At 39.8% G+C, this 17347-nt stretch overlaps 1 protein-coding gene across 1 annotated transcript in view; it reads right to left on the reverse strand.

Annotated features, from left to right (window-relative positions):
- Positions 1-17347, reverse strand: part of SLC6A11 (solute carrier family 6 member 11) — a 109163-nt gene that overhangs the window by 16509 nt on the left and 75307 nt on the right. Inside the window, exon 7 of the mRNA XM_075513644.1 lies at positions 3757-3860. Within this exon, the coding sequence (XP_075369759.1) occupies positions 3757-3860 (104 nt within the window). The remainder of the gene's footprint in view (positions 1-3756; positions 3861-17347) is intronic.

Raw genomic sequence — 17347 nt, forward strand, 5'->3', positions numbered from 1 at the left:
ATGATGCCTCCATTTGGAACAGCCTGTTTTCTGCAGATATTTTAGATAATTCCCAGGCTTCAAATGCAGTCCAAACAACAAGATATTTTTTTCTGGTGAATGGAGTGGCACAGGACATTTGAGAGCTGCTGGTTCCTAACCATGCGAAAAAGGGTTGAGGTGGAGACACATTGCTCCCTGTGCACCTTCAGAGCCCCTGGAAGTTTCTGCTGCTTCCTCTTGAAAGAAGGTCCTAGGGCAAGGCTCAAGTGGTTTAAGCTGGACAATCCTATATAACTAGATCATCTGTGAGAGAACAAGAGGAGCACAGACATTTCTCCACTCACAGGGAAGACCCACGAACCACAGTACCGTGATACAAAATAGTTACAGGACAGATAGGCGTTTCTGCAAGGAAATGGGCAAAAGCGAACCTAAGGGGATTTTCATCACCTCCAGTTAGTGAGGTACCTACGCTTTTGACATAACACAGCCACAGTGCCATCATTTTCTTCCCTAGTTAGACAGTCACAGACTGAACACTTGGTTCTCTGGGGACCTCGCAGTGTTTCCTGTCCTAATAAAAATATAACGTCCCTCCCACCCCCGATTTTAATTTCCATCCTTCCTTTATCTTTGCAGGAATTCTACTAACCCCTCAACTCCTCCTGTTTTTTTCTCTTAGGTAGAAGTGTGTAACCTGTAGTTCAGTGTTTTCTTCTGCTCCGGGAAGGAAAACTGAGAGGGGAATCTGGATCCATTGATTGTAAAACCAATGAATTTTAAAACACAAATGCCCAAGAACCATTGGAAGGAGAACATGAAGTTTATCTAATTTTCCATCAATTTTTTATAAGCATCCTTGGTAGGAAGGCATCAGAGCCTGACTGAAGCCCAAACTGATTTCAAATGAAAGGAAAACTTCAAATTTTTATGAAAACTTCACATTCTTCCAAATTAATGTCTTGCCAATCACATGAATAATTCAAGACATGCATCCCGTATCCTTTCCCTGCCTGACAGGCAGGATGCTGCTGATCATTGATTCTGCCTTCCTTAAGGAGCTTCTCTGATTAGAGAGAAGAGCCCACAGAGCCTTTTGCATCCCTCCAGTTACTTCCTTGCCTTTATGGATCCCCTCAAGACCAACTCCCATTCCTCTTTTCCTCCGAGACTAGAAGCTTGATAAAGGACACATCTTCATTTCTTAAAAGTTTTGTCCATTTGCTGACAGCGTGTGAGATCACCCATTTATCTTCTACACCACAGTGGCAAGAGGGCGGCTAACCCTGACTTGTACATGGGGCTCACAGGTAAGAATTGTCCTCCAGTTCAAAGGAGCGGTGCTGTGAAACCAAATGGCGTTTCCCTGGCGGGGAACGCACAGTGTCCAGCAGGGAGCGGGATCCGTTCTGCAAATACAGAGCACATGAAGCAGGAACAAGAACATTTTCCTCTTCTGTCTACTGAGGTTGTCTGAAGTTAATCCGTCCCTTAAGAAGGGCTGAATGGATTAGGAATTCTTAGCTTGCTAAAAATTAGAGGAAACATCAGTACACCTTTCTTTTATTTATATGGGGAAAACATTGCCTGCCGATGGTCCTGCCATTACTTTCATCTTTTCCTAAGAGTCACTTCTTATATAAACTGTTGTAAATCCAGGGAGGATCTGTACTAATGTATTACAACAAAATATAAGTAAGGACAATAAAAATTTATTTCCTATTCAAAGATGTGAAGTGACTTGTTTGCAATTCATTTACAATGTTAACGAATTAGAACAAGTTGCTAATAAGAAAAACCCACGTGCAGTTTAGATTGTCCCATTTCCCACGTCAAATACCTCACGTCATTATTTTCCACTGCAACGTTCCCTTAGAAAAAAAATTTTAGTAAAACAGAGTGCAAAAAGAGTGGAAGTAGATGTTACAATCAGACAATACGCTGTGGGTATTGCAAGAGGCAAATCCATAGCTTGATTTAAATTATTTTAAGTGCTAGTTAGAATACAAATTTAATTCTGCTTTCCACTCCATAGCTGCTTTGTACGTCTTGCTCTGTTAACAGCCCTGTTTAACTCAGCTGCTTTCTGCAGTTAACTTCTGTCCTACTCCCTTCCTCAGATTTCTTAAGAATCATACTTCGGGACACAATAAAATCTGTCCTATTCAGGAAATTTGTGAAAACATTTTGTTAGCGGAATTGTGAAGCTTGGATTCAGTAAAAAGTATTCTGTTGCAGCATCTTGCTCAGGAGCTTTAAAAGAGAGCTGCTGATGTTTTTTACTAGCTATGCTGCTAGGAAAAGAAGGAAAATTATATAAGCTGTCTGATCACACATCAAAACTCCTGCTTTTTGTAATGAGTTACAAAACCACAGTAAAAAGATTACTGCAGTCCATGAGGCAGTGACAGAATAGTTTCTAGATGGGATGCAACTGGAAAGAAATAAAAATGAAATTAAATACGAGAGAGGAGTAGCGCCTTTGTTAAAGCATCGCTTATGTTAATTAGGGAAAACTTTCATTACCCACTGTCCTGCAGGGGCATTCATTACCCTCTGTTGGGGCATCTTTATCTCTGAAAATAATGTCAATCAGCACTGAAGATTGTAGGGGACTTACACTACTTTATGCAGCAAAACATTTGGCATTTTGGCTGTCATAGCCAAGCAAGGAGTAACTTATGTTGCTGCGAAGTTACTTTGCATGTTTAGATGGCGAAGTACCCTTAACTGCCGCTGGATAGCTTTGCAGACATTCAGCTGGTGGATACATCCACGTCTCTGTGGCTTCCAGTATCCCAATTCCCTCTCTGTCTGGAGGGTCCTGCTGTTTGGTGGCTCTCTGACAGAAGAGCAAATTGTTGCTAAGACATTGAAAGAAGACGGCATTTCCTAAACTGTCTCCTGAACTCTCCAAATAGAACTGTAATTTAGAATTTAAATGCTTCCACTTTTGGGGCTTTGGGGGTGGTGTGTTTGGGGTTCTTTTGCTTTTGGACTGTATTATTTCCTTTATAGAAAAATGAAATTTTAATTCTTTGTCTGGAGATCATAATGGAGTCAGTACAATCAAACTGTTGTTTACTGTCTTGTATTAAAGGCTGTTGAATAGTAGGAAAACTAATTCAATAACTACTGATGCCAGAATAAAAAAGTAGTGCTCATATTCTTGCCCATGCCAGTAAAATGGAATGAGGATTTCGTGCGAGTCGTATCCTTTGACATTGATTCAGGAAAGATGAAAACCTACTGAAGTCATTAGCAATTTTCTTACTGATTTCTATAAAGACAAGCAATGAAATGCTATCCATTTCTACTGTGCTCTAGCTAAGAGCCAGTAAACTATGGGAAAAAGTGACATTCGGAGCATAGACCAAACTCAGGTGAGTTTTAATAACAATTTTTTGGTAGGATTTTTTTTTAAAGCAGTTATACGTTATACAATCAAATATTGCACACACATGCAATTATACATGTCTGAAATTCTGTATATTATACATGCACTTGTGTATACCTGTGTGTACTGAGTGGCTTGTGGCTGTGCAAGGGTCAGATATGATCAAAAGGGATGAAAACACCAAATTTTGGAAAAGAGTTCCTCTAATGCAATTATAAGAAACATTATAGATCTCTGTTCTACAAAAACATGTGGGTGTGCTTACAATTACTCATGCAAATAGCTAAAGGAAAAGGAAGTACTTCTGAGTGAAGCTAAGTATGTGGACATTTCCATCACTGAAACTAAATGTAAAAATAAAGTGTGGAAGATATTACCTGTAGCAGTTATTGTTATAGTTGTTGTAACTTCCCAGGGCTGTCAAGCACCCCAAGCAGATCGCATAAGAGAAAAATATCTGTGTACCGGCATCCACCCACACCTGAAGACAAAAAAGACAGACTGGTTAAAAAAGGTCAAGAAGGAATCACCTTTATGCACATATTGACTGCAAATTTACAGAGGCAACTGTACAGGGTACTAGTGTCTGGCAAACCTTTTATATGTCACAACCTTAAAAAAAGATATGCTGTGAGTTAAATTCCCCTCTCCTTCCCAGTGGCACAAACAAGGAGTAACTCAGCTGGTCTTTACAGGTCCAACCTAATCGAAGTAGAATGAGAGACAGAATTTCTGGAGAAGAACTTCCCCCAGTGTAAATTCTTTAATGGTTTTATTAGCACTATGAGGTGTTAGCAGTTGCAACCTAAATCAAATAATCTGCATTTATCTCATTCTATAATTATTTATTCAAATTTAAAAATTTAGTGTGAAAAAATACTCTACAGACAAAATATGCCATTCCTAGATAATATACAAATTAAGCTGGGGAAAGAGAAGAGACAAATTATCCAGGGAAAGGGGTTTTTTTAGCAATACTTAATGGCCTCAATTAGACACGAAGACATGGTTGTTCTGGTCACTGTACAATGAATGAATAAAAGTTCTGTAGAGCTTAACAAGTAAGTAGCTTTATAATATCATTATGGTAATCATCATTTATATCCTAAAGTGATGCAAATACTAAATTCTAAATCAGAGAAAAGAAAAAAAAAAAAAAAGGAAGCATGAGCTAACACAGCGAGATTATTCTCCTCACAGCAATCTCAGAACATTAATATAACATGCAATTTTTTTTTTACTTTAAAAATACTCCAAGAAAACAGTTCATTTCATTCGACTAGAGTCTGGGTGTGTTATTACTGGAGGCGATTTTAACTCCTGATTTTTGCCATGAGAGCGATGTGAAGAACGCACATCTACACAGCTGCACTATTATTTCCAATCCAATAATTCTGACTCCTGGTTTCCTGAGATAAACGAGCTCTGTAAGTTTTTTGTTAAAGCAGGGCAACCGAAGTGCTTGTCAGAGAAGTAACAAAACACTGCCTGATAACCAGAGGCAATAGCTGTGTAGCCATTAGCTACTCTAAGTTTGAGACAGGAAAGAGGTAATGCAGGTAACGATTCCATGACTAATACTAGTAATACTAATAACAGTAATCAAATACTCATAAATATATGAAGGGGATGTATTTGTTTTACATGTGATCAAGTGAGACCTTAGTCTCTAGAGTTGTTGAGAGTGTTTCTGTTTAGGTATAACATTAAGATCACATTTGATTTGCATCAGTGGCTTAAATAGTTTCATTGCTGTCATACTGAATAAGATACAGCTGGTTACACCTCAAAGTTTCACCAGCTGATAAGGAAAAAACCGCACCGAGAAAACCTTTTGACAGACAGGCTCTTTAACAAGATTGGAAGCTCCCAAAAAGCTGTAAGTAGCGTAGGTCAACTGAAAATGCACAGTCGTCTTAAGCATAAACAGAAGCTAGGAAGCTGGATCAGCACACGTAGGCTCTGCGGTTGCCTTCCATTTCCGTGTTTGCACAAGGTGGTGTTGCAGTGCATTGCACAGCACTTCCATGAGCAACAGCCTCTCCTGTTGGCATACGCCAGCTCCACAGAAGTCTGCTTATTCCTTGGACAGCAAGTCCTAGTGGAAATGGGGGCAAAGAAGAACTGAACTCTGAAGTGAGAACCTCCAGAGCGGCTTGGGAAGAGGAGCAGAGAGCACATGCCTCTGGAGGTCCTGTGTACCTAGTTAGAAAGACAGATAAAATTCTGGCCATAAGGGATATTATTGCCTACAAAGAAAGCAAGTCTCCTCTAAAGATTGTGACATCTGACAGTGATCCAACATAAAAAGTGGCAAAAACTTTATAGGAAACACATTCTGTAAGCAAATGTTCACTATTCGATAAAAGTTGAATCAGATTGAAGAGCCCTTTGTTTTCGTTGCGCTATATGACATCAATGTAGAATTCCATCAGAACGTTATGGCTAATGTTTAAACAGGAAGGAGGAAATAATTTTATTTACTGAATGGAATAATAGAATCAGTCTAGCTTCTTTTGGGTTGTATACTCAGAGAACCAGTGACATTTAATTTGTGATGACCATTAATATTTCAATTTCAGGTTTCTGAAGTGGCAAAAACATCTACAGCTGATCAAGAAAGTTGCAAATAGGGAAATAAATTTAGAAACCGCAGGTAGATTTTTGGTATCTGGAAAAACACGGCAGATGGACTAACTCTGTTGTATTTTGTCACAAGCCTAGACACGCCAACATTTTAAAGCCATGCAGTTGATATTACAGATCAGTTCTTCATATTCTTGCCCCAACAGCTGGTGGCCGTTTGACATTTAGCATCAGACTGCAGTACTCATTCGCGGTTGGAGAAGTTGTTGAGGTACACAAATTACTTATTAGTCTAAGTCACACCCAGTCTCAATCACTCATAAACTGTACCTCAGGGGAAGTTGTTCTCATTAAAACTTCTAGTGGGTAGAGATGGGCTCTGGTAGATACCACTCACAAATCCAGGTGTCATCCATCTGGCTTACGGCAACAAAAGCATTATATATTATTTCTGAGAGTGCTGAATTTGCAATGTCTGGCTTAGACCAGAAGTTGTAATGTTTTTCAAGTACATGGAATGAATGTAGCACGATTCTGCAGAACAATGAAATTCTGAAGGACAGAGACAAAGAAAACACTGCCAGTAAGCTGCAAACCAAGGGTTCTGGAGCCAGCAGCTGGTGAAAGGCTGGGACAAAAGGAGTACATTTTTTCTGAAATGAGTCGCGGCTTGATGTGTTTCTGGCATGAGTAAATTCCAGAGGAAAGGACCTGTACCAGAGAACATCCTGTTCATGCATTATAAACTTTGTGCCTCGAAAATCCTTTGGTTAGTGATAATTAAGTCAACTCACCAGTATGCATTCATAAATTTGGGGACTGAAAATGTTTTATAGTCTTCTATTAGTCCCTAATTTAAAAGACGGAACTAAGTGTTTCTTCTTTCTTTTTTCATCTCGCATTTAAAATGTTTCCATGCCAAAACAAGATTAAAATTAAAGCACAAAAGCTTTATTATACCTTAATATTTAAAAAATCCAAATAACCAAAGGACAGAACCTTTATATCTACTGTGCTTACATTTTTGCACCCACGTTACAGGCATTTTCTAGGCATGCTAGGCCCTGTGCTACATCAGCGATAGTATGGGCAAACTAGAAGAATGCAAACACCAGCTCAGAATACAGCAGCACAGCTATTGCTCTGACTCCCGTACAGAAATAATGCCTGCGGGCTAGGAGGAAGGGGCTGTTCAATGAGCCCCTGCGATGAAGCTCTGTTCCAAAGGGAGAAGGCAAAGTAAACAAGCCTCAACTGTACGGCACTACCTGCTTTCTCCAAGTAGAAATGTGGCATGACAGTGAGAGATTGTGAGTCTCTCCACTTTCCATTTTCTGAGTGGGAAGGGGAACAGCAGAGCCGTCCGTGCCCTGATCCCCACTTTGCAGCTTTCCCACACTTCACTTTGCGGCTTTCCTGATTCACACCATTAGCTCACAAGCAGTGGTCTCTGCTGTGTCCTGCTGATAACTGATGTGGGTGCAAACACAATTCCAGAAACCAGAATAAACAAGAACATTTTTTACTAAAACTGGAAAGTGCTGTTTTGCAAAGTCCAGGTCTCAAAAGCTAGCAATACCCAGATATTAAGTCTGCCTGGGTAACCTTATTTTGACCTTGTGTGTAGGTCTAGGACACAATCTTCATTTACATGACGATTCATCTTTCTGCCCAGGGAGATGAATCGAGCTAGTCAAACAGAGGATCCTGTTGTCTGGAGGATCCCTTGCCTCTTTTGTTGCCGTGATTGTAGCGCACGTAATGAACGAAGAAGGACAAAGAAGGAAGAGGAGGGATGTGCTGTAGTGAAGACAACAGAATGCTGCTCTGGAGAATTAGATTCTTTTCATGTCTCTGCTATAAAGTTTCTATGTGACGTTACGTCCGTAAATCACTTAAACCAACCCTTTCTCAAATGTTCATTAACTGGGAAGTCCTCATTTAATGGGCGTCTGAAGTGAAGTACAAAATTACTGAGCGTTCACTGTTGCAACCAAGGTGAATGAAAGCCATGTATGGAACAAGTAAAAAACCACAGTATAAAAAGCCAGGACTACCAACTTCAAATTGAAAATCCCAAAATGACTGACAGCCTCTCATTTTAGTCTCACTATATATCTCTTTACATCAGTAAGATGGGGTCGTGCCATACATTGAAAACGCAATAACTGAGGTTATGAAGTACACGCACAGTGCAGAAATAAGTCACTTCGAAAGGCTGAGGCATTTTTGTGATGATTGAGGGCTGAACGATATGCAGTATATTTACAGGGCCAAGCAATGAAAAGGATAAAGCTAAATATTGCATAACTGTCCTGAAATTAGCTTACTCGATGCTGTACCTGAATACAGCAGAGACCCTAGGGAAAACCTGCTATATGTCGACATTTATTATTTCCATAATGCATGGAATAAAAATAAACATTGCTCACCTGAAGGACTATCATTAGATTCCAGGGTTTTCTCTAACTTTGTACCTTCACTTTACTTTCTGTATTCCCTGTATAGATACAGCACAGAATTCCAGAAAATATGAGTGCATATTTAGACAGCTGGGCAGACAATCCCTCCATATAGAGAATCACTGCTGCTGTGCCTCTGTACTTACTGCTGCCTTACAAGGAATGTGCAGCACATACTGTGACGGCCTCACGCAACACGTATGGTTACGTGTGCTTGGCAGTCAGCAGACTCACCGTGCAGGTACAGCAAGCTCCTCACCGCTTCACAGCACAAGTCGTGTGAACTCATGTCTTCCCAAAAAGGTCTGCACAGGTATATTGACATATTCCCTATGCTGGGATAGGGAAACCTCAGGGATCAGGATCTACTGGGATTCCTGCAGCAGTCTCTCTCAGGACGGAGCCTGTGCTACCTTTAGTCCATATCATTTCCACGTGTCAAATGATTGGGAGAATGCTGTTCACCAGTTAGGGCCATACCTCATTCCAGTAGTCCTTTACTGCTCTTAAAGCAAAGCAAACGCTACTACACAGCTATTATGGAATCATCCCGTGACTGCACGAAACATCTCTCAGGATAAACTGATTTTAACTGGCACTTTCAAAAGCTTTTAGAGTCATGACAAACAGCTGAATGTAACTCAAAAGGTGTAAAATTGTTTCATGTCTGGGGAACATGGGAAAATTAAGTAGTTATTTTCAGTCTAATCCTCCTAAAAGATATGTAGTTTTAAAAAATAGTATGTTGTCACCTGAAAAGCTTCATTTTACACCTCAGCTAAGAAGCTATTAATGAACTTTCACTATTCTGTCTCATTGTGCATGTCTCTGTGTAAAATGCCAGCTATCTAAAATGCATGTTGAGGACATTTTGAGCAGAAGTGGGAGGGGTTTCTTAAAAATGTGATACTCAGAAGTGACGTTCACGGCAGGTTATATGTTCAAATCCCCAGCCAGGCATCTCACACCTCAGTGCCTGGGCCCTGGAGGAAGACAGGACCTGGTCAGCCTACATTGCCTCTGCCTGTGAGGATCAAGCCTGGGGGCTGGCTAGACAAGCTCTTGGGATAAACAGCAGTCTATGGTTTAATTTTTCAGTCTGTTGCTCAAATAATGGTAAAAATGGGAAAAGGAAACAAAAGAGAGTACGGTTTTTTAGAAATGGCCCAGTGCAGCACTAAATCACCTCAACGCTTCCCGTACTTACTCCTTGCTCAAATGCCCAGCTCTGCGCTCGGTTGTGTGGGTACCTGTACATCCTCGCCAGCACCCTGCACGTGGTAACAGCAGCCTTCTAACGGTTGATTACAGATCTACTGTGATTGCAAAGTGATTTGTTTTCTCTACTTTAAGTCAACAGATGAAAATAAGCGTGTAACACTAGTGCTATTGTCACTAAGTGTCACTAAGTGCGGCATTAAGTAGGAAAGACCATACATGGGGCCTGAAAGATACAACAGAATTTGCACCAAAAAAACCCAGAAAAGCTCTAAAGAGCAGGCAGTGTCTAGATGATGACGTATATGCCTAATTACACACAAAGAAAATTAGCAGGAACGAATAAAGCTGCTGTCGAGTAAGGCTCCGGGCTTTATACCAAACAGGAACACAGTATTGTCAAGGTCGTTACAACTGGCTCAGACCTCAGAGCTGTGTATGACCTGTCGCAGGAGAGGTGTCATGATTTCCTCCCAATGGTACTGCTCCCTGAACTCACAGATTCAACCAGGATGTTGAGGTAGTAGCTGCGGGTTCTTGATACTAGTCTGGACTTACACATAGGCTTTAGGTGCTGTATATTATGGTTTCAGAGAGATTTGTGCCTGTGTAAAGAAACACACACATCAGCCTTTCTCTTTTTGCAATCTTCTAAATTACATTTCACAGATTTCTTACTGGTACCAATCATTGTGATACTTTGGTTCAGGAGACAGTTTAGAGAGTTTTCAATGTAATGGCTGATCTAAAAGAACTGCAACATCCATGTTTCTCCATACAAAACTAGAAGAAAAATCAAGCACTAAGAGGATTCTTCCATTAAACAAAACATATATATTGTTTATCTGTCTTTCCATGACCTTTCCCATAGTCTACAGTTAACAGATCCGTTAGAAACGATAAACTTGTAAGGGCTGCTAATATTTGTATCCACACACTTACCTTGGCTTCCTTGAGTATTTCTATCAAAATCAAGGGAATTAATTTCACATTGGTGTTTGAGTACTGGCTGAAATATGCATCCCAGTGGTGTAGTTTCATAAATATGCACCTTTTTTTTTTTAATTCTTAATAGTGAGATTGAACACCCACTTCAGCTGCAAAGCTCAAAGCATCCTTAACTACAGCATGGTTAATGACAATTCCATAATGAAGCACTCTGTCTGAGAATATGGGAGATCTCATAGGCCAGTTAAATGCTGCACGCACTCTTTAAAACATGATGTTCCAGAAGCTGATAGTCATTTATTTCCCGTTTTGTTATCAGAGAATGAGCAATCACTTTAGAGTCTTCTTTTAATTTAAATTATTCATTACTTTTTGATGAATCTCAGCAGTGTTTGTATTTTAAAAAGCAGTTTGCCTTTGGTTTCAAGTAAGAATTTTAAAAAGAAAGCCTTTGCTGTCAGGATATAATAAATGAAATTTCAAGGTAAAGGCATAGAATAGTTACGGATTTTTAGAACAGTAAGAATGCCTGAATAAAACAACCTGTCGCCAAACAGACTTAAAGTTCATGTGCCAGTGTCTCTCACGATATGTAGGGAGTATGCAGAAAATGTCAAAAATTCATGTCAGCTACAGAACATCTCTACCTGTACTAGATTGTAAGGTTTACCATTTTCAAGTTGGCTTCTAAAGCACATGCGAGTGTGCTCGCATATATGCAAGTCTATATATATATATATATACACACACACATTATACATGCGAGTATATATATATATATATAAAAATATGTTACATATATATGGTTTACATTAAAAAATCTGTGAAATATAATTTAGAAGACTGCAAAAAGAGAAAGGGTGACACGTGTTTCTTTACATACACAAATCTCTCTGAAACCGTAACACACATGCTTTGCATCCAAGCCACCTGGGAGTCAGTCAAGCTATCTGGGTATTTCACGTACTGTAAAAGGTAGGCAAATTCAATGCACGGAGGAGGCCACAATGAGAGGAATAAACCAAGATGAGAAAAAAATAAAAACAAAATCCATATGCAGTGTAGAAAAAAGAAGAGATGATGGACAGCAAACAGCGACTGAAAACCAGTTATGGAACTCACACAGGGTGGCCAGGATAAAGACCTGAGCTTCGTCTTTTGGGAAAAAGTACTGTACATTCTCTCATTATCATATAGGTTTAGACGTGACAGGACTGTAAGACACTAAAAATGTTAGGTCTTAATCTTGAAGTAGCACCTGCACTTAAAGAGTACTCCCGTCAGACATGAGGAAATGAACAACGTGTTTAATTTCGAGCACTAATAGAAGCTTTTGGAGCATCAAACCATTTCAAATCTGCCAGCCGTGGCCCTAACATAGGCTTCCTTCCTCCCCTCCTGCCACCCGAATTAGATAAGAGTGTTTAAGGGACTGCCTTTGGCGATGCCAGCTACAGCTCCAAGCACTGCTACAGCAGGTCAGAATAGGGCTAATAATTTCTGGCATAAAACTGTAGAAAACCCCAAAATATATGCAGAGCAAAGTATGATTAAAAAAACGCAGTTTCTAATGACTTTGGGAAAAAGCCAAAGTCCCTATTTCACCCTGTCCTTTCATCTCAGAGAGTCTGGGTCTTTCCTTTCTATCAGTTTGTCATTAAAGACTGCTTTCAGCTACTAGATAACACATCTGACTGAATAGGCGCCGAAATGGAAAACCAGGCTGCCCTTTCTGCTATAACCCCGCAGAAAAACAGCAGGTGCTCGTGCGGTGAGCCCACACATACAATTCAGAGGACACTCGGATGGACGAACAGATGCTACTAAGATATTCTGACCTTGTTTCAAGGTCAGACTGGAACCTACCTTTCCTCTCATGATGAATAGGCCTTCATTTTACACTGACACCAATAAAAAGAGCTGTAATTGTACATATGAAACAAACACGAATAACTCAACTATATTAAACTAAACAAGCCATGTTCGTACATAATGGTATGTTTTTCCTGCAGACATACTTGCTAATGCACAAACCCTGCACGTGCAGAGGCTCCTGACCGTAACCGCTCCGGTGTAGCAACCAGCAGGACTCCAGGGCCACTGGACTCTGCTACTCGAAATAATATTTGGATAATAAGAAAATAGAAAGCACATACTCTCTACTGCCACAGGAAAGTACCACATAGCCTGAAGTCTCCTAGGCAGTGAGCTTTACAAGTTTTTATTTACAAGACTATTTTTTCCAGTCTTAGATCCCATGCCTCTTAAGTAAATGACAATATTATCACTAAGATGAACTTCTGAGGTGACTAGGAAACTAGGAATTAGCCTACTGATTGAAGTGTGCCGACACAGTGTAGGGTAATGTGCAACTATAAAAATCATTCCCAGAACATTTCTTAAATTACTGTTTATTACATTCCTCTGCTACAAGTTACATTTTTATGTATATATGAATCTGTCTTCTAAGAAAAACAGGCAGTAATAGAGGACTGAGCATTTCACCTCTGATCTTACTCTAATCAGAGTAATTTTTTTCCAGCTTTCTCATTATGAAGAACGTTCAACTACATCACAAACTATTATGTTTGGCATGGTGTTGACAATAGCAGGAGAGAGCGCCAGGATGATAAGTAGACTGCTGTATGAAGGCTGGATATATACACACTGCAGGAAAGCAACGGGTATAGGCGTGGTTGTTTGGTTTCTCTTTTTTGACCCTTCCTATGTTCCTCATATGCTAACCAAGATGAAGAATGTTATACGTTCACGTGACACCCCACCAGAAAAGACAGACAGAGACTCATTTTGGATATTTTCGGTTTCAATGCAGAATGCTTTGTCAAATGGATGGAGAAGAGGCCAAAGCACCTACATCTGCCCGGAGGCCATGCCAAGCAGGAACGCTCATTGGTTTTAGATCCCGTTGCAAAAAGTGCAAAGGGTTATACTCTGGACAATTCACTGCCATCAACTGAAATCTCTGTTCAAAGGCATGAAAAAGAAAATTAGCTAGTTTTCATTTAGTCTCTAGTCACTCTCTCGTAATCAACTGAATTTTTTTCTTCAATAGGAGCTAACACAAAAATCAGCTGAACGTCTGTGCTATGCAACTGCGCAAAATACATATTTCAGTTCAAAGTACTCTTCTATTCTCTGAAACAACCCAAACACTTGGAAGATGCAGACATTCAAAGTGAATAAATCCATTCCTTGCATGCATTCTGCTCTTTTCCTGACTAGCAGTACACTGCTAATGTATCTTATTCCTATGAATCTTGCAGAGAAAATCAAACAGGGAAGAATAAACTTTATCATTTTAGTTTTCCAACATAATTAACACAGTTATTGTAACTGCGTAGTTTCTCATGTTCGACTATAAAATAGCAAAAAAGACTGATTTTCTAATATTGGCATATGTTTAGTTTAAAAAAAATTCTACAAATCTTTTCAACAGACTTAATTAAAAAAAGACACATTTATTTAGAAATCAGAGAAAAAGATATTTCACAAAATTAAACTAGTTAATCCCAGGGGTCACAATGAAAAGCTTTCTGCTGACTAGGAAAATACAGCTTCCCGCTTGAAACCAAAATCTTGGAACAACCAGGGAGCAAAACAGACTGTTGCAATGCAATTTTAAAGTAACTTTTTAAAATGTAACTTTAAAAAGTAAAGTAACTGAGTAGAATATTACTCTAACTAAAGGCAGAGATTAAAGCTTCTGAGAACTTATATGACGACCTTCACGATAAACCATTCTGCAAGTCACTGCCTCAACAAATATCCTTTCAATAGTAGTTCAACATACTTCCGATATACTTATATTCGATTAAATATACTCATTCAAAAGAAAACTTTCAACGTCTAATTTTATCAAATCTGCATTTATTGAACCCCAGGTAGAACTGTGATGTAGAAAAATAAGGATATAAGTCAAAGACTATTCACTGAAAATGTGCCTGTCCCCAGGCTTCTTGAAGGTGGCAACTGTTTGTTCCGGCAGTCATCACGTAAAAGAGAGTTTAGCATGATGTTTTACAAGTGAAACACAACTCCTCTGGGCTTATCCAGATGGCAAGAATCGTACTAAAATATCCCTCAGTTATCTCCAGGCAGCCTCAGTCAACTCCAAGGAATCGTGGCCAAGGGCAAAGCTGGGGTCCCTGTGTTCAGAAAAGTGAAGTCAAAAAACCTGCTGGATGCAAGCACGCTGGCACCAACTGTGTTACCTAAAATAAATAAACTGTTTAGCCCCTGCCCCCTGTCCCCAAATGCCTTCTTGGGGGAAAAAAAGAAAAAAAAAAAAGAAAAAAAAAGGAGAAAAAAAAGAAAAGAAAAATTCTCTTGTTACTCTTTCAGCTCAATGGGAAATGTCATTAACTGGGAAACTAAACCAAAACAAAATATGAGCTGTGTATTGTGGAGAAGCGGTGAAAAAAAATGTTGCATTTTGGATACAGGACTTAGTTTGTTTCTGAAGTTTACTACCCAGGGGTTTTTAAACAACACAGCTTCTGAAAGCAGAGCCTTCATTAGAGCAGGAAAACACAACTTAAACGGCCAGGCAGAAAATGGCTGAATTAAGCTCTTTTTTCCCTCTCTTTAATGGCAGTGATTCTCAGAAGATTAAAAGTAGGTTAGGCGAATAATAAAACAGCTATGTTTCTAGTGTCTACCTGACAACAGCTTTTGTAGAAGTGAATAATTACATGAAAATCACTTCCTTTCCACCTCTCTTTGGGATTTCTGTGGGTTGCTAGGCAGTCTCTCTCCTACCTTCTGCTAATGTTACTTACAGACGGGATGAATACAGTATATTCATTATAAGAATAGCAAGCTGAGGGGGAGAAGGACCTAAATACTTGAAGTTTTGTTTATTCATTGCTGCCTTTGGAGACCAACACTATAGCTCAGATTACTTTACACATATTTAAATGCTAATTTGCCGAGGCATAATTGTTAGCCAAGTACCACCCTGTTAAAATGGAACAGGACCTTCCCCAGTCCAGCAGCCACACTAGTAGTATGTTTCTGTGTTGCCAGCCAATGTTGAAAGTCAGGTGCTGGAGCAAAGCATACTGAGGTTCCTTCTGGGACTTAGAGGAAGAATTCTTTCACTCACTCTGACTGCTTTTCATGACTGAAATAATGTTTGTTATGAGACTGGCTTACTTTCCTGAACTCCTTAACCCAAAACTTAGGCAGTAGCTTGGTTGCCTTGGCACGATTCCAAAACTAGCAGCCACAAAGTACTGTTGTACTTCCCTGTTTGTATGGTCATGACTACACTCGGAGAGGTTAGGGTGTCTGCTCATGAAAAAGAAATAAACGTTATCTAAAAATCACTCTTCTCTGCAGAGTGCTAGCTGAGATAACTAGGGCCTCGAATGCTCATTTCAGATAGCAGGTATGCGTGTGTGGTTGCGGGAAGGGCAGTGAACCAAGAGCAAGGCTTTGTGGGTTTTTAAAAAGTGTCTTTGATTTCCAAACTCTGATTTCAGTCTTCTGAGCGTGCAATTCACTTTGATTATGGACTTGTCAGTTGACATCCTCAAAGTTACCTCCCCCAGCATGGTGCAACAGGAGACAGGAAAGAGACCAGAGGCTTTGGATTCACTTCCCAGTCAGCAGATTCTGACGGCAGGATTCAAATACACAAACTAGCACCCCAATTCAGAGAAATCCCAACCTGTCAAGAACTAAGGTGCTAAACATATTGCATTTTGCATCACTGTTTTACTAGTTTCTTACCAATTGTCTCCTTAACTTGGTTAATCGCTGAGGACAGCTAGCTGCCCACCCCATGTGCCCCACACGTCTAGACAACTTTGCTTCCAAATTTAACATCATTACAGGAATGACAGAAGGTAACAACTCCCAGCTGTAAATCTGTTACTTCATTAAATTGCAGTACAGTGAACTAATTTATTAAAAGAGCAATCTCTGCCTCCTACTTCACCCACACTCTGAAAGGTACAAGGCTCAGATACATCTAATGCTGGGATGCTTGTTTGTCTAATTCCATTTCTAACCTCTGTATTATCGCCATTTCTCATTGGCATCTCGGACCTCAAGAGGGCTCTGAATTCCAGGGCATTGAATACTCAGGTGACTTCAGTTTTCCACAGTGGTAGACTTGAAAGCCTGTTATTTCTGCATGGTGTCGTCACCACAATGACACCTTGGAGACCTGGTGGCTCAGAAGAATGCCTGGGCCGCTACAAGAGTGGCAACGCAGGTAAGAACACGCTCTGACCTCTGGGTTGTCCCCGTGTCTTTACATCCCCAACTCCACTCAGAAACAGCAATGCCTAAGGGCAGTTTTGCCTGCAAGTGATGTAAAAGGAGACTATTACGGCCATGAAAGCACCCTTTCAGGTTACCATATTCAGAGATTTAGTCTGTCACAAAGTTACATCACAAAGAGCAATTGGAGGTGTGTAAAATAGCATTATTAAGGCATAACCCTTTGGAGCTGCTCGCCCCAACCGGTATTTCAATGGCTAATAGTTATCTTGTCCTGATCATCCAAGAAATGTAAAGGTGTGAAAGAAATAATAGATGGCTATCTGATATTCCTTGTTAAAGAACTTACTTTGATTTAATAGCACCAACCTACCTTATGCCTTGCTTGATTTCTTCTGTCCAGATATACAAAATCCCAGGAGTAATTTTCATAGGACTTTTCCAATATTTCAGAAAGGAAAAAAAAAAAAAAAATCTAACAAAAGAACAAATACTTGGCCAGGCC

The sequence above is a fragment of the Mycteria americana genome, chromosome 11 (genome assembly GCF_035582795.1).
Source record: "Mycteria americana isolate JAX WOST 10 ecotype Jacksonville Zoo and Gardens chromosome 11, USCA_MyAme_1.0, whole genome shotgun sequence".
In the NCBI taxonomy this organism is placed as follows: Eukaryota; Metazoa; Chordata; class Aves; order Ciconiiformes; family Ciconiidae; genus Mycteria; species Mycteria americana.